A 22,818-nucleotide genomic window follows, 5' to 3' on the forward strand; every position below is an offset into this window, starting at 1 on the left:
TCACAATGTTAGGCACACCTGCACAGCATTATGTATTCTCGCTGTGCCAAAGCTAAAAGTACACATTATACAAAGCTCGTGAGACCCAAAAAACGAAATGTGTAAGATATGGAGAAAGGATAAATCACAACAAGGACCAGAATATTCCACCCTTGGTCATAAAACAAAGGCTATGAGGTGAGTGATATTTTTAACACAAAGTTGTGGAAAAGTTATGAAAGTTAAAATGTGCAGGGAAAGAAAGATGACCCTGTCAAAAAATATTACTGGGCATTTTGCTGTCAGAAGGTCCTTCTTGTCCTAGTAATTTGGAACTTTAGATGGTTTTTCCAGAGAAGGGCAGAATCATTTCAAACCCATCACAAGAGGCACAAATTAAAAGGGCAAAATCAAACTTTCCCATGACTGACTGCCAAGGAAGATCAAATGTACTTAACGTTAATTGCGGGTACCTCCCCGTGAGGATTTTTTGTTGAATGAAAGCCAATACTGTTGACATTTGCATGTGCCACTTTTGTTTAGCAGATTTGATTTTTATTTCCTTGCCAGAAACCCTGCCAGTAGGGGGCGCAAATTTCCCCTGCTGTTTGGCCAAATCATGAAATAGCAGCCTGCAAGATCATGTGGCGTTTCTGAGGAAGGCTACAGGAAGTAAACATGCAAAACAGGTAAAATCTTCCCTTTCTGACTAAAAGAACTGTTTAAAATGGTCAACTTAAGGAAAACAGTATGAATCTTCACAAATGATGACATCATGGAAATGCTCTATGACTAATAAAGCAGCCACACCCGCATGATGTCAGGCCAACGACTATTTGTCCTGAAAACTATGAGACAGAAAATCAAAGGTGCAAAGTGCATCAACAGAAAATCAAGGGTGCAAAGTGCATCAACAGTGACCAGACTGTTTTATGGCTGACTACACCCATATTTACTCAGTTATCACCATGGCAAGTTATTTTGACCTCCTGGTGAAGTCACAGTAAATGATCTCACACTGAAAACCATTCTAAGAAAGAGCTTATTGGATTTGAATTTATTTATAAAATGCATATATTAGGATGTTTAATTGTCACTGTTGCAAATATTTAGACAAACAATATCAAGCATTGTGTCAAGTACTTGTTTGTGACAATGAATGTTAAAAAAAAATCACAAAATACAGTATGATTCAATGAAAAAAAAAACGGTTAAGAAAATAAAGAATTTAAAGCAGAAAAAATATATGTTTTTTTTTTAAACATGAATCCTCCTTCACCAATGGTTATCGCTTAGCAGCAGAAGAAAATGTACGTAGATAACCCTGATGCATTCAAGCGGAAACTGCATAAAAGCCCAATAGGCTCTACCCAGTGGGGTAGTAACACTTTCAGCAACCATTCAAGATGCGACATGACAAAAAAAACATATTGACACATTCAGAGCTGGAGCTATTAACACAAAAATGGAGATTTTTCATTTTTTTGTCTCCATCACCTTTTATAGCGGGAGGCTGGAATTGCGAAACTTCATGTCACTTGTCAGCCAACATTCCTGTCATTCTCATCTCTTATTTTTACAATCTGGATCATTTAGGAAAAACTTACATCGAGACTGCTTTTCACAATTCGGTTTCCTTTTCGTCATCGTCGCTTAATTCTATATAATATTCATCATCTGTTGTTGTATCTGAGCTGCTGTCTGAAGATTCTTCAAATGTGCTTAGGTTAGAGACGTAACCTCGAGAGGGCAAATGCCCCCTGGGGGATGGGCTGTCCAATGGTTCTGGAGATGGGCTGGAAAAATTAGGTGAGGAAAGGCTGGGAGGTTTGGACATGCGTCTGGGCTGCGGTGACAAAGGTGGCGTTGGGGGAGGAGTCGGGGGGCTCACTGTATCCCAGTCAAAGTGACACGTCTTCATGTTGGGGCTCCAATGATTGGGTGACATCGCCACGGTGTCTGCTGGTGGACAAACCGAGACACCTGAGCTCCATTGGGCCAGACGGCGAGTCAGTGATCGAGGAAGCGATCTTGATCTGGCTTTTCCGTCGTCGCTGGGCATATAAGACTGCATCTGCCTGAATGCCCGATGATTACAATTTCTCTCCAACCACTGATTAAAATCCCCATCGGTGCTTCCGTAATTTGGGACTGTTTCCGAGAGATCGTCCACACTCATGAATTTGGGACCAGTGGAGATCCGTCCGGGCCCCGACCGCCGACTGGAGAGTACGGAGCTCACCGAAACGGACCTCCCGGGCTCGATGCCGTACTTTAAATCAGCGTAGCACGATGCGTCGTCCTGGATCGGACCTGTGCTCGGCGGACCTGTGGAGGCCCGGCTTCTGCGTGAACTCACCCGGCTGATTCCCTCGCCCGGCTCGCACGGTGAGGAGGCCTCACGCCGGCGCGGCATCTTCGGGCTGTAGAAGACGCTATCGTCCGCCACTTCGGGTGAGGGAAATGGCGAGTGGGTGGAAAGAGAGGAGAAGGGGGAGAATGGACTTTTGGAACTGGTTGTCAATTTCCTGACATTAGTACAGTGACCGCCGGTGGGTTTTGGGCTTCGACTGGGATTCGGATCTACACTCAGATGAAACTGCGTTGTCGCTCTGTTCTTGACGTCATTGTGGTCAGACACTTTCTGGGGATCGGATTGATCTGGCCAAACGAAGAACTCGTTTTCTGTCATTGGGTTTTGTACCGATAAGGTTGGTATGAGGGAGTATCGGTTCTGCGTTGCCCTTTCGTCGTCTTTCGGTTCGAGTTCTCGGTCTTCTGCAGTTCTGCTGCTCTCAAGCGTGGCATCGCTGTTATCGCTCAGTCCACCGACTGAAGCCGTTTCAGAAGCTCGCTTCCATTTCCACGGAAATTGCTCGTCTTCGGGGCGCTTAGTGCCAAACGTTTGCCTCAGTTTATTGATGACCTGGTCCATTTTAGTCGAAGTTTTATTGGCCTTCTCGTTTTCCGAGTTTGGCGTGCTGACGCTTTTCTTCATAACAAAACGGCGTTTCTTTGGATTTTGTTCGTTGTTGCTCTCCGCTGAGAAAAGTTTGAATTTACCCATCACGCTCTCCTTCATCCTTTTGCCGCCGACTTCGTCACCCGCACAGCGACTTTCCGTTGAGCTGCTGCCACTTGAGCTTGGATTGGAATGAGTCAGAGTTGTGTTTAACTGTTCAGAAGGGAGCGTCTTTGTGAAAAGTGCCGATGATTCAGGCTTTGTGCTCTTTGGACCAGAACCTGTTATGTCCATTTTTGAACTCTGCGGAGTTTGCGGGATGACATAATCTCTGCTTTCGATAAATAACACACGACCGGTTTGTTTATTACGACATATACTCTTGTGGCTATTATTATTGATTTCTTCCCCGTCCAGTATATTTTCATGCGATGACGTTTTGTTCAGCAGAGGAGAGGATTGTTTTGGTGAATTTACAAGTGATGTTTTCGAGTTAGGTGAGGTTGAATCTGCTACTGGATGAGAATGTAAGGGATGATTTGAGGTGTAATTTGAGTTCAAATTTTGGAAAAGTGGCTTCCGTGGAGCTACCTTCTTGGTTTCACCACGGCTGGAGATGAGAGTGGAGTAGGGCGGGGAGCTGTAACGGATCTTGTATCCATTTGAAAAGTCGGGAGATGAGAGAGCAGTTGAATAATATAAGAACTCATCGGCCTGCAAAGATCGTGACCTCTGAAGTCTGCGCGGGGTCTCGTCCATCCTCTCAAAGCTACGTCGATTGTCAAGGAGGTTTTGTTTCGAGTCTCCTTCCTCTCTTGAGGTTTGATCCGCAGAGTCGGAAGACAAAGATCGATACTTTTCTTCTTTCCCCACCTGCAAGTTTGAGGTCTTGCGTGATGTGGTGGATAGAGGAATGTTTTTCGTGTTCTGACTGCTCGATCTTAGAAAAGAGAAGATGGATGGAGCTCGGATGAGCGACTGAGACCTTGAGCGAGATAGCGGACTGATCAAGACAGATGGATCTGGACCTTTGCTGGATTCGGAATTCTTCGAGTCCTCCCACATGACATGTTTCACTCGCTTTCCGTGTCCTGTTTTTATGTTGTCTTTTTCTGATTGGTTGGTTAATATTCCACCCACTTTGCGGTTTGGACTGGTTGGAGTGGTAGGGGATGTTTGGAGATGGGATGTTATGGAAGGCGTAATATGGATGGGAGTAGTTGTGCTCATAGAGTCGGGGCTAAACTTTTGTTTGGAAGAGTCATTTATCATCGGAACACGACTGGACACGTCTTTTGTTTGGAAAGACTTTGGGTTGGTGCCGTAACTTCTTATAAAGCCAAGAGGGGAGGTGTCGCTCGCTGTATTGGGGACTTTTGATGTTTGCGATGAAGAGCCAATAAATAAGGACACGTGAGAAGAATCGGCTTTCGACTGAAATGACGGACCGCTATTTTGATTCTGTGAGAAAGCGCAGATATTTTTTGAAGGACCGACCTGATTCTTGTGAGTGTCGGTGCGATCAAACGACGAACGTTTTACGGAGGGTGCCAATTCGCTCTCATGTGGTTTAAATGAGCCATTAATGACATCACGCTTAATGGAACTTGTCGGTTGACTCAGAGTCTGCAAACGTTGCGACTTTTGCGTTTCTAGTTTTTTTAAACTGGACTCGTGGAGTTGTTTGGCGAGCCTCATTTTGTCAAATGAATAGTCGCATTGTTTCTCTTTGACTCTACCGATTCCTCCTCTCGGGGGCTTCGTGGCGAGATTGACGCCATCGTTGCAAATCGTCGTTGCTTTATTGCTGGGAATATCCGAGATTTGACCGTTGAGACTTTTGCTAGGAGTTCGACTCAGAGCTGGCGTGTCACAATTATTGTTAGATAGAAGAATTAAAGGCGTGTTTGACTTGTTTATGATTTTGGGTGTGTCGGTGAGAACGGGAGGCTTCTGGCTATTTTGTTGCCACCTGGATGATGATGTAACAGGTGTGTTTCCAGATGGTGAACCATTTTCGGAGAGCCTACCGGTGTCATATTGAACAGATTTAGGTGAAGCGCTGTCAGGAAATAGATTTAAACCTCTCCCTGAATTTATCCAATTCGGTTCACTGTCCGATGGTCGCTGACTGACAAATTCTTGTCTGAAGCACGAAAGACTCGGTTGTGCCGTATTCATTATTTGGAGTTGTTTGGGCGTGTCAGTTGTTACTTTGTTTAGGGTTGACGACGAAAACAAGCTTGTTTTTGACGGGCCTCTTTTACCGTGGTTAGGTAGTGACGGAGGATTAACTGCTTGCATCTCGGCTGCCCTGGGAGAAACGGACAAAGAAGAGGGGAGTGGCTTGAACCTTTCCCTCGCAAGTGTTTTGTGATAGGCTTGAGTCACCTGTGTTGAGAAAACGTCTTGGTCAGTTTTCAAAGGCGCCGGCTTGACCTCTGATGACGTGGGGTTATTAGAGTTCATATTTTGATTGTTTAGTCTTCGTAGCGACAGAAGAAGACTGCTGGTTGTCGGTTTTGAACTCAAAGATGAGCGTCGCAGCGGATGATCATCTCGTTGAGTCTCCTTTTGTCCGTATGGATCCCAGCTCGTACTTGCTTGCGCTTTCTTGATTTCCGTCTCTTTAGCTCTTCCGTCCAACGAGGCTGTCCGAGGAACTTTACTCTTCAATTCATAGTCCAAGTTTTGAGGACCGATTTTAGAGGACCAGCCTGTTGTGTTCTGTCTAGTACTCAGAAACGGAGCCCTCGACTGGGCTTGCGATACGTTAAACAGTCTTCCCATACTACTTTGAGAACTCTGAGAGCAACTTTGTGGACGGATCGCCTCAGAATTTGATAGACCTGGAAGACTCGTCAGAGTTTCCAAACTGCCCGTCTCCTCGAACCTTTTGGACCGTCGAAGGCGGCCACTCCAAGTCGGGGCGAGAACCGTCACCATGGCAGAAGACAACATTACTTCCCCGGGCTCCTCAACATCCGTTTGGTTCTCAAGCTCAGCACCGTCTTTGATCGTTTGATCCAATTCACTTGATCCACGGACACTTGTGCTTGGTTGCAATCCAGAAGGAAGTCGACTTCCGGACAGAAATGGTGGTAATGGCGACTCGCTTGTTACTCCTCTGGAAGTGTCTGGTTGTGAAGTCCGATTATTCACCTGTCAAAACACGAATTATCTAAGCGTAACCAAAACTTTCCAATGCAGTGTCTTTTCCCAAGGTGTAATAAAGTAAAAACATTCAAGTCTAGACAAACAGGTTATTTACAATTACATACACACCTTGACAGTTCTTAATCCATCCAATCCAAGATGATTTGAAGAGAACACAATGTTACTAAAAGTGTTACAATCTATTCAGAAATTAAAAATCGTTTGAGCATTCCATTTTAGTTCTTTTAAAAGGCCTCGTTAAAAAAGTACCGAACATGGCGTTACGGGACATTTTTATATCAATCCTTTTTTTAATTACAAATCTCACAATAACTGATCATCAATAATAACTTACCTGAGTGCTGCCAGCCACAGTTTCACACCTTTGCTTCTCATCCAAACTGAAGGAGAAAGTAAAAATGTGATTAGTGCCGTTTGAGTAATCAGGAGACAAAGCGGATATTTCACAGGATGAAAAGGCTAAAGTTTTAAGTCGGATAAGATGTCAAACGTTTCGCGCGGCAATGCCGAGCAACACGATGGCCGGCATTCCTTTTCTCTGTCCTCCAGCTTTTACTAAACACTTTTCACACACACTTAAGTCACACCTGAAACCATTTTGAAGGTATGCGTGTGTGTGACACGCTTGAAAAACAAATCACACAGAAACACACAGGCTCTCTCTCACATATAGTTCCAGATGCCGACATTGTATACTGTAAAATTGTATTTTTGCTGATATGCACAGGTGCTTGAGTTCAAGGGTGTGTGATTTCCTGGTTCACGAATGAATGAACTTCCTCGTGCACTACAAAATTCAAAAATTGACCACAAATATGTCCATGAAACAATAACAGGGACTTTCTCATTAAGGGCGGTACAGGTTCTTATTTTAGTTTGGGCGTTGATGATTCGTAGTTTTTTTTATTTGACTTTTTACTCGTGGTTCCAGACTGCCCATAAATGGCTGCGTTTCGCTGTTAAAATTTGAATCTGTTGAAAGCTGTATTTCTCTCACATGTACCCGCCTGAGGATATTTCTTACGACGTCCTTAGCATTTTTCAAATACTATTCCATGCACAAATTAACATATTTGAAATACTGAATGGTGTACAGAAATGAGATCAAGTATGTTCACCTATATACGCAGGAGTCTTGCTTCCTTTTGAGGTCCAGGTAGTTGGAGAGTGTTAAAACAATACAGGTGGTGTATCCGCTCCCACTTTCAACATTCACCTCTTGTCTTGGTCCGTCTGCTCCCAATTTACATTCTGGAATCATAATTGCATCCAAATGTTAATTGATGGTAAGTAACACCGATCAAAAAAAAAAATTGAAAACAATGAATTGTCACCTTCGACCGTTCTTTCATGTGTGATGGCACGGAGGCAAGGATGTGGACTTTTGTACCCGTCGTCACACTGTCTGCAAAATCAAAAAATCATTCATTTTGGTTTTACTCACAATTTAAATACACGGATGATATCATCAGCTCCAACCCGCCGCTATTTTGTCAAGTGTATTGTAAGCACACCAAATTTGGTGATGCATCAGCAATTGGACCATAGACATCTCTCATATAAACAATAAGCAGTCCCATGTTAAGAAGAATAAACATTCCTTCCATCTTTGGCTTTTAATTACGGTATGGAGTTTCTGTTCATTGTTGAAGCGGTTGGCAGGTTTCACCCTGAATCCAGGTCACCTTATTTCAACTTGAGTGAATTTTATATCTTCAACAATTGCCACATTATGAAATGAAGTGTGTTAAAAGTGCACGGCTATGTCTTTCTTCCAGTAAATGACACGAGTCATTGATTTAAATATCTCCTTCCTTATGTGTAATCATGCTCGATTGATAAGAAGCACTTGTATAATCCAAGTGGCGGCTCCAGCACGCACTACTCCGAGCGAGCATGACAACACAACAAAGACGAGGTACAATTCCGCATGTCGGAATGATTTTAGTGTTGCTGGAATTCTTCCTTGTGTCGATAAATGTGTGACCACTTTGTGTGAGGCCATCATAAATCATACATTTTTAATACAAAAGAGAATTTGCCCTGGGGTCACATGGATTATACAGCTTTACCCTTCACGTTATTGTATTATAAAAGCAAGACTAACATGACCTGACAAGAGAGAAAGTTACAAAGAAGGGAGGAACATCTTCAGCTCAACACACCTTTCTTGTACATGTCTCTTTTAGTCCTGACACGCCCGCAGGCCAGGACAAGAAATCAAAAGACATACACAAATACTGTAACAGCTTCATTGTCGTCATTAACTTCAGTTAAACCAGCAGCCAGTTTTTATTTTCTTTGAAATATTTTCCTCACTCCAATTAACCTAAGGGATACATCAATAATCTCATTAATAACACCTTATATCCTTCCCAAGTACAGACTTGAAAGGGACTAACCAGCCAACATAAGTGCGCCTAGTTTAAAAATAAAAAATAAAAAATATATATATATATATAATAATTGACTACTATTGCGGTTGGTCTGTGTAGTAACTTCACTCTGTCCACACATACTGTAGATAAGAAAACCATTGTTGTGTCTTTCCAAACAATGACTTTCTTCCTGCACTACCAGTAGCTTTGGCATGCACTTGAAAGCTTGGGAACTCACTTTTCTTTTGTCATACAAGAGAAGGAAGGTAAAAAAAAAAAAAATGTGTTGTCATACCACTACAACTGCAATAATAAACAAGTGACAATTTATCACAACTTGCTGCAGAAATTCCCATCAACTCAAATATGATTAATCAGTCGGCTCAGGTCTTGACGCCAAACATAATTTCAGTATTTGTGTATCATAACATGCGTTGCCACAAGCGTACGAAGTATGTCACGGTTTTTATGACTTTCAGCCGGATGACAAATTGTTTTCTTTGACAGGATCGTTAGTCTGAAACATTGCGTGTGAGGTATGTCGGCTCGGGTGTACGGGCCGGGCCGTACTACTGGTGGGTGGGTGTGTGTGGCCTTTTCAGGCAACTAACACTTACATAACCACAATGATCCTGGCTGAACTAAGTGTGGGTGTGAACTCGGTACGGACAAACACATCATTGAGATGTTCCAACTGCAAATTACTTACTCCTTAAATGTCTCTCCACAAATGAATCTTGCAGTAATTTGCAATATTAAGGCAAAAGCAGAACCAGACTTGTTTTTTTGTTTTTGTTTTTTTCTCGAATCCCACACATTCACTCCGCCACACTTTAAGCAAACAGCAAATGTGTGCAAAGAAATGAAAGTTGTGCAGCCAGTCAGTGACTTTGTGTATCCATGGTGATAGTTCTGTTGCGGATCTGAATGCCCACGCGTCAACAAATTCATCTCAGATTTCAATCACACAAAAAACTCATGAAAACTAGCCTTCTACGTCCATGCACCTACATGCAAAATATGAAACACTTGAAAAATACACACGTTATGCAATGCAGACGCTTCAAATATTTTCAAAAACCTTGTTTAAAAATCACAGTTTACTCTCATCTGATATCTGGAAACACCAACATATTTACCCAAATGAACTCATTAAAAATGAAACAAAACGCACCAAACAATTCAATAACCTTAACGCCGAATCGCTTGAAATACCTTTAAGAAAACTCAAAAGAATATTTCGACAAGTTAAAGGCGATGCAAGAGCATCACAGATAAATTGAACACTTAAACACGCAGTTTTTAAACGAACTTCAGCATCAGTAACAACTCGGCGTTCCAAGCCCACCCGCAAGGGAAGAAAAACCAACACACTTCGTAAAAAAACCCACAAGTGTATCATAAACGCGACAAAAACAAGTATAAATACATTATCAAATGGATTTGGACCCACTTTGAAGTCGAATTCCGTGTTGAGCGCTTTTCCCCGTGCGGAGGTGTCGCTGTCTCTCCACGAACTGACAGTTCGGAGTGTACTGCGTCACTTGTTGACATTCTATTTGAACCGGTTCGGAGCTCCAGGACGCCGATGAGACACACGCATCTTAATCACGACGTGTGGAATTTAAACAAGCAGCGTGAACCACAAGAGGAAAGTAAGCGTCCACGCAACAAGTCAAAGGGCGACTTGCAGGTCAAGCGCACCTTGACCACGGAACTTAAAGACAAGGCGAAAGTCTTCTTCAGTAAAAGTACACATACTTGTCTCAAACTTATTGTGATTAAAGTAGAAATACGGATTCAACTCCTTTAAAACAATTTAAATCATATCAATAAATAATGGCACAACAATTGTATAGGACTTTAATATTACTCCTATAGTTGTACTACTAAATATTTTGATTAATTTATTCACTGAAAAAAGTATGACGTAATGAAATGCAAAAAAACAAAAACAGTTTTAGGGTTTAGAAAGACTAAAAATAGCTCTAACACGTCCGTCCGTCCGTCCATCCATCCATCCATCCATCCATCCATCCATCCATCCATCCATCCATCCATCCATCCATCCATCCATCCATCCATCCATCCATCCATCCATCCATCCATCCATCCATCCATCCATTATTGTTATTAAATTAATAGTCACACCATCCACCCAGCCACGATTATTAAATTAATGCTCAACATAGCAAGACTGCTCCCTACCGTTGAGTTAAGAAATTACATTTCAACTGTCTAGCAGCGATAGTGACTAAAAACCCCCACAAGAGGTCAGTGTTGTCCTATTTGTTTTTTGCACAGACGTCACAGTGGTTCCATGTTTTATTTGAGCAATCGTTTGCTTGATTAAAACTTGTCAACAAAGCACGGAAATGAACATTTGCAAAACGCATTATTGGCGATTTATAATCTTTTTCTTTTTGAAAAGCAGTTATCAAGACGCACTTAATGGTATTAATACTTGCACCGCTCCTCCTCCTTCTCCTCCTCCTCCTCCTCACCGGGATGCAGGACTGGTGCTGAGCTCTGACTCCTCACCACCGGCAAGTCTCGATTATCATCACCAGGACACACGGGGGATCACGCACAGGAATCTTTGCATTTTTTCTTTCCTCCCCCCCTCTGTTTGTGGCGCTTTCTTGGATTCTCATTCGAATCGAGTCTGCTGGCAGCATGAGGGAACTTGATCTGGTCTTTTAGGGATAATAATGGCCCGTTTCAAATGTACAATTTTACCGAGCTGAATCTGAGCTTTCATTCAGAGACTAACTGGATCCACGCAGCGGGATGGATACAAATGAGTTTGCAGTGCTGAAACTTTTTGTTGTTGGGATTTTGGGTGAGTGCTCTTTTTTTTTTTTTTTTTTTTTCCTGTATTTCAAAACAAACACAGACAAAAAATAAATAAAAATAAAATAGCCTACACTGGATTAAATTATTTCATGCGATATATTTCTACCGATCACACAAAATGTACTTGCACAATTTAATATCACTGAATTAATAGACTTGTATCATTTAATAAGTGTCCATTTGGTATGGGAGGAAAAAAATGAAACAAAATTGCATGAAGGTTGACCTTTCAGAACGTGTCAGACCTCCATACGCAGTGGATAAAATGTGGGCTACATATATTGATTATCTGCCTCCTGCCATCAAGTAAAAGAATATTCAATTGTTCTGCTTCTGCTGATGCTAAAGAGATGAACATGGATTTATTATTTGTTTTGAAAAAAAATTTTTTAGAACAATAAAGTTCAATTGGATTATTTCCCATGCATAGCAACATTTAATTGGAGCTCATTAGATTGTGCAAGTGTACCCAATAACAATCACATAAAACAATTGTTCTCAGTATCATGATTGAGAAAAAATATACAGATGGGCATGCAGAATTGTTTTTGATCAATTTTACATTGACTTCCATGCACAACTGTTCTTTTTAAGCAGTTTAGCGTTAATCAACAGAAACCGCTGGCTGCAGCGATAAAGCCGCCCAAATGGCTTTCTGATGCATTTCATGTTTTCCATATGTTCTTCTGCATAGATGAATTAATATCCACAGCTTTAGAAAGACAAATCATCAAATGTAGAATGAGCTAACTCTCCATGACTAGGGGAGACTCTAACATTGCACGCCCCAATGGACAGAGCTAACCTATATATCGAGGCCAATAGGACCTTTTGGATCTGGCTCATTAGTCGGTCCTTAAAGGATTAAATCATGTATGAAAATATCTTTCATATGGTGGAAATGTTGCCACTCATGAGTTTATGTACAAGGTTCGATGAACCGGTTGGCGTGATGAGTTCAAAGATTCATGGGTGGTCTGCTTCTAAAATCACAATTTCATTTGTATTGAATAAAAAATAAAAGATAAAAAAATTGTCTCAGCCCCCTTAAAATTGAAGCCATTTTATTTACAGTACTTTTTTTTTTTCTACGTAACAGCAAAATCACGTGTAAATGGAAAATCACGGTAGGCAGACAGAGAGACAACTGTAGTAAAAAGGATTGAGTTTCACTGATGCTATCAGGACAGCAAAAGTGCTTGATGGTGATAAAAGGCAGGAGAGGGGAGTCACTCGCCAACATGGTGTGGCTATCAGGAGCTGATTGTGTCACTGTCATGACAAGAATCAGCCTTGGCGCCACATTATAACCACCGATGACTTCCATTACACAGCGTCCACGCAAGTTGCACAATTCCAATTTCAAGCATTTTTGGTTCGGCTTTGTCATTTCTGTCAGATTGTGCCATGCTCTGGTTGCATGAGCTCAAGCAAAGTTGAGGAAAACTTTTTTCTGTTTGAAAAACTCTTTGGATACTTGAGAATGTGGTCTGTATTTAAAGACCTCCGCTCCATGGATAACGGCCATGTGACAGTTGCGACCCTTGCGGCAGTGCTTGGACATAATACTTGAATTGCTGTTTATTTTAGTATTTTTTCCATTCTGGTTCCGGTAAAAAAAAAAAAAAAAGCTTAAAACATGGAAGACAGATTAAAATAGTTGCATCAGGTTGTGGTGAATATTGTCCATGTCGCAGGGATTTCCCCATATTAGCCTTGGTCGAGACAAGAAGATTTTCCCGTCAAGCATTCCTATTGGGACCGAGAAAGTTTGGGAACAGTTTATTTTTTTTATTTTTTCTAAAGACAAACAAACCACTGAGTCAGTGTGACTGCTTACATGCTGAATTTTGGCCAGTTGTATATCAATCATAAATCTAAACACTTGACCCACTTTCTTAAGGTGTGCCACAAGGTACACTTCTAGGCCTCTCTTATTTTTATCCTAAACTTGTTCAGATAAGTCACCGTCGTGATCTCTTTTTAAATCCCCTCCACAAAAAAATGAAGTGTGTACAGTATTACGTTTATTTTCTTTTTTGTGACGACTTGAGAATATTCAACGTATTTCATAACGGTTACATTCGTATCACTCAGGCTAATAAGCGTGACACCGAACGTTGCTCCGACTATTCTAACGGCAGCGAGGGTCTTTTAAGAGCCTGATTAATATTTCATGGGGGCTGTAAAAGTTTCATGCAAGAGGAGATGGAAGGCATGAACTTTGTCTCTTTTCGCTCTTCCCGTTTGTTTCAAAGTGTGACACTAAGGTCTGGCTGACACCAGTCTCCCACAAAGTGCGGCTGCCAGAAAGTGGACTGCTTTAACTCACCCTGTAAAAGCCTGTCAGTACTGACCAAAATAGTGGCCTTCGTCTTCTCGAAACGGCGCCACCGTGCAGTACAAAAAAAAAAAAAAGATCCGAGTGGATGGATGCCAAGCAGGTGTCTATTTATATCAGGATAAAAAAGATCTCACAAGGGGGATAAATAGTTTGCAGCCAAAAGACTTGGATGATTTTTAGAAACAATAAAGAATAAACTGACACTTCCTTAAAAAGAAGCTAATAGCAGACGGGAACGTTTTATTCCAATTTCGGGAAAATGTTTCCAGGAATACTGTGGGAACAACCGTTATTTATTATCTCAAAAGGGCTTTTGTATTTTTTTTTATTTTTTTTTTTTAGCCTGATGAGGGAATGCACTTTAAATGACTTTGTCAGAAGCATCTTGGGCATCTGTTCATACAGTACTAGACAACATATGCCTTACTTATTTGGGCCCTTAACAAAGTCTGCGATTCATTATAACCCAAAGTGCTCATCCTTTACCCCATAAAATTGGCAATTTATTCCTAATGTGTGCCATTCGTCCTCATCATTATCCTGCGGTGCATTGTTCTAATGTGGCCGAGTCCAAAGGAGCATTGTAGAATGTGAATTTCACCTCCTCTGCTGCTTGAGGAGAGAGGGAAAAAAAAAAAAAAGCTAATTGGCTTTACGGTGAAGGTCTTGCCTTTGTCTGACGGAAAAACAATGACCTCTTCGTCTCATCAAGGAGATCATTAGCTTCTGTTCGTCTGTCCATTTGTCAGGTCATTAAAGAGATTTGAACCCAAGTGTCTTTTGGATCTTAGCACTGTCAGCTTGGCTTTCTATATTAACAAACAGAAAATGTCTTTGAGGTTAGTGTGCTTCACAATGATGAAGCGATGTGTCTTTGAGTAACCATCGAGAAACAATTGACGGTCATCTTTTTCAACATCTGCTCTTTTGACACACTGCGCCATGGCAATGTTCTTCCCGTCAGTCGTGTTTAGCGGAATACGGCTCATAAATGTTTGTCATGACGTAATGCCAAACAACTTGATAGCCGAGATTGTTCTGTTCTAGCTTGTTTTTCTTTTTTTTTGTGTGTGTGCATGATTCAATGGAAGTAAACCACTTTGGTCTATCTCGAGCTTGAAATGATTTTGAAATGGCTCATTTGAGGAGTTGCGTCGAGAATTCCGAATCTCCGTAATGCCGTTTGTTCCGCTCGATTATGCACACAAACAAGCGTGTAGCATTTCACAGTCTCTTGAGTCAACAAATTCACTTTGTCATTATTGTACTGGTATTTCCTTATCTATCGTCCACAGCTTGCTTGAACTCGTGCCAAAAATCCAAAGTTTCCACTGGGATTTTCCAAAATTGAATGTTGATGAGGTGCTTAGTGCTTCAGCTTGAGCGGGGGCAGAACAACTGATGGGATGCTCCTCTTCTTAAGTGCCTGTTACACAACATCTTTAAGATGCTGCATTTGCATGCCAACTTAAGACCCCTGCAATTTGTTTGCTTGTGGCGCTTCTTACCGCTGGAACAAAATTTTGTGGCATAACAGAAAGCATATATTGTGTTCTGGACCTGCAATGCTCATTCATTCATCTTTCAAACCGCTTTGCTTGGAAATATAATCTCTTGTTCCAGTGAGTGACTAGAAAAATCAACATTAATTATTTGCTCTGAATATTTGCGGAAGTGCGGGTGATTTTTGTTGTTGTTCAGGAAGTCTAGCGAGCAACGGTCTTTTCCGATGCCAATTAAGTGATTAAATTAGAAACACGGGAGACAATGCGTCCTTGGGCATAAATACACATCCAGTCAGACGACTTAATATCCTGTTTGGGATGCGTTTTGCATTTTTTCCTGTTTTTAAACGGAAAATAAATGTAATAAAAAATCATTGATATATCTTTTTTTTTATTTTTATTTTTATTTTTTATTATTATCCAATATGAATGTTTTCCCCAGCCAGTTCCACTGGCATGATTATGTCCCTACTGTAGGTGATGCAAGTCAGTTGTAGCTAATGATGCTGCCGATTGAACTGATAAACAAGCAGCACCTCTTCAATTATCCCCGGAGACAGTTGGCACATTAGTTCATCTTCCATTTCCTAATTTCCTCTCCTCATTTCTCTTTTTAAGCAGACAAATGTTGTTGCCTACAGACTACTATTCATCTTGTGAAACAAGCACCGTATTCGACGTTATATTTGATGACCGAGCTTGACTTTTTATTTGAGTGTTTTAATCATGGAGCTGTATCCAGAGAGATTATGCACAGAGTAGTTGTTAAAAGGGCTTTAAGAATGGATGGTTGAAATTGAAATCTATTAGCATGCTAAACACTTCACATGAAAGTGGCTGCTTCCATTCAAGAGTCATTTTTCTCGGGATAAATTTGTGAATGCAGTTTCATTTTGGAGTCACTGAATATATTCTGTCTATTATGTGAGCTAATTATGTTTGGTGATAATAATTCAGCAAAGCAAAGAGGCAAAGCAGGAACGCTCTCCAAAATTGTGTTTACGTCCAAAACCAAAAATGGCAAACAAGACATTTGGAATCAACAAATGATGTAATAATAAACACCAACACCCTGCAAAAAAATAAAAAATAAAATAAAAAACAGGATTCAAAGTAACAAAAAGGTGGCTGATGTCAGGTTGACGAGCACAGGTAAAAAAAAAAAATCAAGACATGCCTCACAAAAAACATGAATAAAAAAACTAAATACAATTTCAACAAAAACAGATCATGATTTAGTCTTTCAATAATAATGGCGGACTGGTATACAAAAAGAAACCTCATTTCCGAGGAAGTGACTCGCTTTTGCTGAAATGTCTTTGCTCTTGGGTGTGATCCAATAAAAAAAGAACCTTAGCGGTATGTGCGTGACTCAATCGCTGTCTGAATTCAACAAAGAGGAATGCTAGGCATCTTTCAGAGAAACGCCTCCACGTGTAACGCACGAGACTCTTCTCATGGGAAATGAGTCGGACGTCACAAGCAGCGAAGCATGTTTTCCCACTTGGTTAAGGTGGCTTTTTTATTTTTATTTTTAATGACATTCTACGGTTCTTATCATAATAACACAAGGGAAACATGACAGGTCAAAGGTCAGGAAGACAGATGTGCATGTCAGATTTTTTTTTTTTTATTTCCACTTAACATTCATCTTTTTCAAAACATACTTTTTCATCAAAATAATTGTCTTTTTTTTTTTTTTATTTGCAGTCAATGCCTGGATGGCGAAGGGCTTTTCAGGTAAGCGAGCGTCCGTTCGGTCGACGTCGGATCGATTTTGTTGGACTATATGAATGATGTTTTCCAACATCTGCTCTCCAGCTACTGAGAGTTTGAACATTGAACATACTTCTGCTCGGCCGAAGAGAGCCTGCAACGAGTCGCGCTTGGAGTGGGAAGTGGAAGTCTGTGGTGAAGACTTCAAGCGCGACATGGCTCACATAGACCCTCAACATTGGTGTAACCTCACTCACTTTATCAGGTATTGTACACACACACACACACACACACACACACACACACACACACACACACACACACACACACACACACACACACACACACACACACACACACACACACACACACACACACACACACACACACACGACAGAATATTTGGTATTTTCATTTCAATCAAATGGACACTTAAGATTTCATTTCAAAACTATAAACGTTCTAAATTAGTTTGACTATCTACAATAAACCAGTTAATTACAAAGCTTGGAGGGAATTTTTTAAAATGACCTTTTCACAGAGACACGCTTAATATTTTACCCCAAGAAGTCAGCCTCGCTAAGATAAAATCTCTATTTTTTATTTTTTTTCCCCAAAGCACTGAGACGGGAAAAAACAAAACATAATTTTTGATATTTAACCCTTGACAACAGCCCCAAACCAGGCCTCGTTTTATTTGTCAACCTTCTTAAAAATGTTTCCATCTTCACAATTTCTCCCTCTAACCTTTGAACGCTTACACGAGAAGAAGGAAAAAGCCACGAGTTAATTTGTCGCATAAACGCGAATTAGCTTAACATGCGATTCCAAAATGACTACGAATGTTCGTGCACGCGGGAGGACGATGACCGACGCTTCACACGCCACCTCTGCATGAGTGCTAAAATTAACCCCTTGAACTCAGTGGTGCAGACAGATGTTTGACTTGAGGCATGCTCGGCTACATCTGAAAAGATGACGTGGAGGATAAAACAGACCGTTTGGAGATTTGAAAACAATTACCATTCATTTTTTTGGGATTGTCTAGAAAAAGACATCAATTGACACCGGCTATCGTGAAAGAGTGCGAGTTCTGAACTTGGTCCAAGTCTGTATTATTTTAAAGTCCCTTCTGACTTTCTCTTTTGAATTAGTAGAGACTTAACAGGAAGCACGCTGTTGCATCACTTCAGTTTGAAACAATGATGCCTTTTCTCAGGAATTGTGTTTGCAATTAAAAAAGGGTGAAGCAATACCGAATCGAGTCACAAGCCAATGTGTTGCCGGCGTAGGCCGAGATTCGGGACTTTTAAGAGAAAAGCAAATATACAGATTGACCTGAACAAGGGAACCGAGAAGGGGGAAGGGAGGGGGGGGGGATCAGGCTCAGAGAGCAAAGAACCTCATGTTTAAACAAGCAGTGATCCCTGCAGAGCTTCTCCTGTTTGACAAATGTGTCACTCTTCCCCACGGCGCAGCCGCTGCACAAACAACTCTTTGAGCTTGTTGTTTGAGTGTGTAACCAAATTAGAAATGTTAGAATATATTCAAGTGAATATAAATTCAAAAAAATGTTCAATGTAAAAAATAGTCAATAAAGTTACTGGGATAGCCTCCACGTGGCTTTCTCCGTTTATGCCATTCAGTCACTTACCTCCTCATGACTTTGGAATTGATTATTACTTTTCTTGTACATATATATATTTATATATACATATTTATTCCCTGCGTTGAGAATGAACAGGAAGCAAAGCACTTGTCTGTCATCTGCTGCCTTTTTCATTGCCTACAGAATCTCTTCCAGCCAGCCAAAGTTGATTTGATTAGCAGCGCTGAAGCAAAGCGCCTTCAAAACAAAAGTGACATCTTGACGTCAGAAGACATACAATCATGCCATAGATGGCGACACAATTCAAAGCGTTAAAATACGAATCATATAACAATTGATCTTTATGTGACTCCTGTGTTTTGAATTTTGCGGTAATGGTTTTGTTCGCAGTGAGTACCACATCTTTACACTCTGCACGGAGACCAAATCCTTCATCGTCCACTGCTACTGGCCCAATCCATTGGTGGAGAGCTACATCATACGCATACATAAGCACTTTTTCGCCAATTGCACTTTGGATCAGGTGGTGTGGGTGGACCCTCCGGATAACACGTTGACCGTCCTCATCCTAATTCCTGTTTTCCTCACCTTGGCTATGATTGCTCTTGTGGTGTGGTGCAGCAAGAGGAGCGACAACCTGGTTTAGGGGGGACATCACCCGAACATTTGTTACAGCAAGTGTTGGGAAAGTTTGGGAGTTGGGTTTATTTGATCCGTAGGTTGTTTTAGCAATCCATCTTCTAAAGTCCTCCAGACAACAACAACGTGTTCAAACATTTCAGGGTGCCTTCACACAAGCATCTAGTAATCAGTTTCATGTTCTCCTTTTGTGTGTGAGCAAAATACATGGTCCAAAAGGTAAATGACAAAATCAGCAAAGAGCCAAAAGATGTAATAGTGACTTACTGCACATGTTTTCTGTTGAGCATGTTATCAGTTTGCATGTTATCTGATAGATGTTCGGATTCAGATAATCAAGATGTCCCCTTTAAGTGCACTCACTGACTTGCTGGTGTTTATTTTTTTTTTAACTATAGCCTCTTGGATTGCCAATACAATTAAAGCTATTGACAAGAGACAATTTTGTGGTCAATTGTTCCACATTCCAATATGTACACCAAAAACATTCTTCTGTGTTTTAAATATTTCTTTCCATCAATAAGAAAAGAGCATCATTGCACAGGATTTTTATGTTTTTTGTGATTAGTTCAGGTTTTTGGGGGATTTTATCTTTTTATTACCCTGTGATAACAAAAAAATAATTATAAATATATTTAAAAAACCCATTTTTTTCTGTCTCTTAACTTATGCCCCAAAATAATATCCCACTTTTAATATAAATTAACAATAAATAAATAGGCAAACATTTTTTATCTGTCTCGCTTAATTTATGCCCCAAAAAAATAGTATTCCACTTATAGCTTGTACAAATGACAACATGCTTTATCCAAAAAGGTGGCTGGAGTTTTTTATGATTTTTTTTTTGCTTTATTTGAAGCTGTTCTTTCAGGCACTGGTTGCTCATCCAACTCTAGAAAGAGTTCATGTATATTTGCCAAAACTTCAAGCTATTTATTGTATTTGCCTTCTATACGTGCGAAACAATATTACCTGTTTAGGTTTGGAACATTTCCACGGATGGATGAATGGACTGGCCAGACCGAGACTTTGGACTTTTCTTGTCAGTCAGAACACTGTATCCTAGCTGAAGGCCAAAGTTGATGGAACTCTTGGGGAAATAAGATTCCCGCGTGGACAACATTTTCAACATACACAAAAGGATGAAAAGGAACCCAAAGTTGGACTTAAAGGGATTCTATGTTTCCACACACTGCCGAAGTTACTCAAGGGACAAGTCGTCACTGGAAAGGACAACAAACATGAGACATTAGGATTCAAGCATTTTTTTTTGTGGCTGTTTTATGACTGATCGCGATGAATAAAATACTGTTCGTACACTGAGAATTTCTCATCGTCATGAATGTTCTTTAAAGTTGAACCTACGAGCATCTGGGTGTTGCATTAGCCTCGCATGATCTTTTGTGGATCTCTTCCAGAATTTCATAATAGCAATGAAAGCCAAGAACAATGACGGCCCTGAATTTCACTTACAAATCTATAATACTCCTTTGCTTTACTGCTCTTAATTGTTATTTCACGAAACAATACCTCTTAGATTTGGGAGTAGGTGAATTCTTTTTTTTTTTTACCCTCCAGAGAATTTCTTCTTGGAAATTCATTGTCTTGAAATGGGCTCATTGGTTCTCTGGGAGTGTTTATCCAAGTGTTTATTCAATTCCGAGACATCATTCTCTTATTAAATCAACATCATTGACGTATGCAAGCGTCCGATGGTGGAATTTTGTAAATACAGAATCGGACAATGCAGTCATTGGCCGACGGTCAATGATGTTGATTTTGTTGTAGACACCCACGTTAATCCACATTGAGCGGACCCAGAGGACGTCGCCGGAAACCACCAACTTACTGAGCACAATACAATGCCCAGTATCATAAGTTACCATCTAAACAAACACACGGCCATTATTTATTCCCGAAGATCTCCAGGAAAGAACCAGAGAGATTTTGTTACTTCAGAGACATAAAACAAGAGCGTTTACATACGCATGCCCCATGGGAGCGTAGTTTATGAGAGGTGGGGTCTAGCAGTGCAGGTTCCCTGAAGGATGCTTTTCCACAAGGCCTCCATGGCCAGCCACTTGGCGGCAGGAAGGATATTCAAGCTTTTTTCCCAGAGTTGACAGAAGAATACAGGGAAGTGGGTTGACCCAGTGCTTTTTGACCAAAAGCGGCGAAGGAAGTATGAGGGTGCCATTCAACTTCCGTGTAGAGCTGCTTTGTCATGGCCGAGCAACTTGTGGCAAAGATTATTGACGACCAACGAGCTGGAGGTTGTGGCGAAACGAGTGACCTCTGCCAGTATTTTATATATATATATATATATATATATATATATATATATATATATATATATATATATATATATATATATATATATATATATATATATATATATATATATATAGCAAGTTTCAATATTTTTAAACATATCTATACATTTAAATATTATTATTATCATTGTTTTTTAAATATTATTATTTAAATATTATTTAAATAATGCTTTCAAGATTGATAAATGAATGATGAACACTGATTTTTTTTTGGGACACATTTTCTTTCACTCACAAACTCATTGCAACAAATATTCTACCTAGGTGGTCTCTTTTGATTCCTCAATGATTAAAAAAAAAAAAAAGAATCACTGACAGCTGTCCTGTATGAACAGCGAACCCTTACAAAAAAATAAAAAAAGGCAGTTCTCACAAGTCACTAAAGCAGACCTCACACAAACCCATAGTTTCCCACAGTAAAACTACTCCGAAGCACATGACCCAAACAGGACATCCTCCCAGTTTTTCACCCGCATTAGCTCCCACTCTCACCCTCATCTTGCTCTCCTCCTAACTCTTTAACCTCATTTTTGCCCACGATGACTCAACCATTAAAATAGCTTCAAATGATATCATAAATATTTGTAAATTCAGTTGACCTTTCTTTGAGGCACCAACCACTACTTACCAAAATGCTCACCGAAACATGCATCACGTTTACGTTCATGTTTGGCTATGTTGACATGAATTGATTTCCCTCAAATCGTGTTTCATGCTTTCACTATTCTCATATTTGTCTTTCCCTCCTCCTCATCCTCCTCCTCCTTGCTTCTCCTTTCCCCCAGTGACCCGAGTGGCCCTCTCTGTCGGACTCCCCCGGTCATCACACAGCTGGACTCGGTCTCTCTCTTTTACTTACACACACACACACACACACACACATGCTAATGCACAGATTATGCAATTTGGTTACTTCAGATGTGTTTTACCACTCGGACTAACAAGCTAGTGGCTATGTTATGTTCTTTGTTGTTTTCCTCTTAAAATTGTTCACCATGTTCCGTATATATAAGTTGCTCTCCTACATTAAGATGACACAGTATATCACTGATATTATAAACATAAAGTGAGTGAAAATAATGTATTTATCTGTCAGTGACTACTTTTATTCTAACCCGGCTTTTTCCTGATCCACAATATTAATCTGCAAAATATTTTGTTCTCCTCAGAAGTCAGTTTCACTTTTCCGGTTGACATTACACACTTTGTTGTATTGTGTGTGTTGCTTCCTGTGGCCCGAAAGTACAAAAATGGAATCATAGAAGGATTTTTCTAAAAGCAGAGTTCCCTCCAGTTGTCTATTCCTGTTTACACGTTACC

At 40.5% G+C, this 22,818-nt stretch overlaps 2 protein-coding genes across 3 annotated transcripts; one reads left to right on the forward strand and one right to left on the reverse strand.

Moving 5' to 3' along the window:
* Window positions 1–7: 7 nt before the first annotated feature.
* Window positions 8–20,483, forward strand: LOC147041726 (receptor activity-modifying protein 3). Of its 2 annotated transcripts, XM_085939460.1 has the most exons (6): window positions 8–177; window positions 550–668; window positions 11,011–11,338; window positions 16,912–16,941; window positions 17,023–17,182; window positions 18,917–20,483. In XM_085939460.1, exons 3-6 carry the CDS (start codon window positions 11,287–11,289, stop codon window positions 19,170–19,172), a joined length of 498 nt encoding a protein of 165 aa, XP_085795586.1. In that variant the 5' UTR covers window positions 8–177; window positions 550–668; window positions 11,011–11,286; the 3' UTR covers window positions 19,173–20,483. The 2 variants fall into 2 exon arrangements, with proteins under 2 accessions (XP_085795586.1, XP_085795587.1); XM_085939461.1 differs by lacking the exon at window positions 11,011–11,338.
* On the reverse strand, window positions 615–10,109 carry LOC147041727 (uncharacterized). Its single transcript, XM_085939459.1, has 5 exons — window positions 9,950–10,109; window positions 7,453–7,523; window positions 7,237–7,369; window positions 6,453–6,498; window positions 615–6,103 (listed from the first exon to the last, which is right to left on the reverse strand). The coding sequence occupies exons 1-5, from the start codon at window positions 10,048–10,050 to the stop codon at window positions 1,601–1,603; spliced, it is 4,854 nt and encodes a 1,617-aa protein (XP_085795585.1). The 5' UTR covers window positions 10,051–10,109; the 3' UTR covers window positions 615–1,600.
* Window positions 20,484–22,818: the final 2,335 nt, after the last annotated feature.

The sequence above is a fragment of the Syngnathus leptorhynchus genome, chromosome 19, assembly GCF_054491065.1.
Source record: "Syngnathus leptorhynchus isolate UIUO chromosome 19, UIUO_Slep, whole genome shotgun sequence".
Lineage (NCBI taxonomy): Eukaryota > Metazoa > Chordata > Actinopteri > Syngnathiformes > Syngnathidae > Syngnathus > Syngnathus leptorhynchus.

Excerpts from the sequence above, each read along its gene's own strand:
- LOC147041727 (XM_085939459.1), bottom strand. The coding sequence starts at position 10,050 with ATGTCAACAAGTGACGCAGTACACTCCGAACTGTCAGTTCGTGGAGAG. Across the intron at positions 7,524-9,949 it reads ACACGGAATTCGACTTCAAA|ACAGTGTGACGACGGGTACA; the intron begins GTGGGTCCAAAT and ends TTGATTTTGCAG. Across the intron at positions 6,499-7,236 it reads CAAGACTCCTGCGTATATAG|TTTGGATGAGAAGCAAAGGT; the intron begins GTGAACATACTT and ends TTTCTCCTTCAG.
- LOC147041726 (XM_085939460.1), top strand. The coding sequence starts at position 11,287 with ATGGATACAAATGAGTTTGCAGTGCTGAAACTTTTTGTTGTTGGGATT. Across the intron at positions 11,339-16,911 it reads TTTTGTTGTTGGGATTTTGG|TCAATGCCTGGATGGCGAAG; the intron begins GTGAGTGCTCTT and ends TTTTATTTGCAG. Across the intron at positions 17,183-18,916 it reads AACCTCACTCACTTTATCAG|TGAGTACCACATCTTTACAC; the intron begins GTATTGTACACA and ends TTTTGTTCGCAG.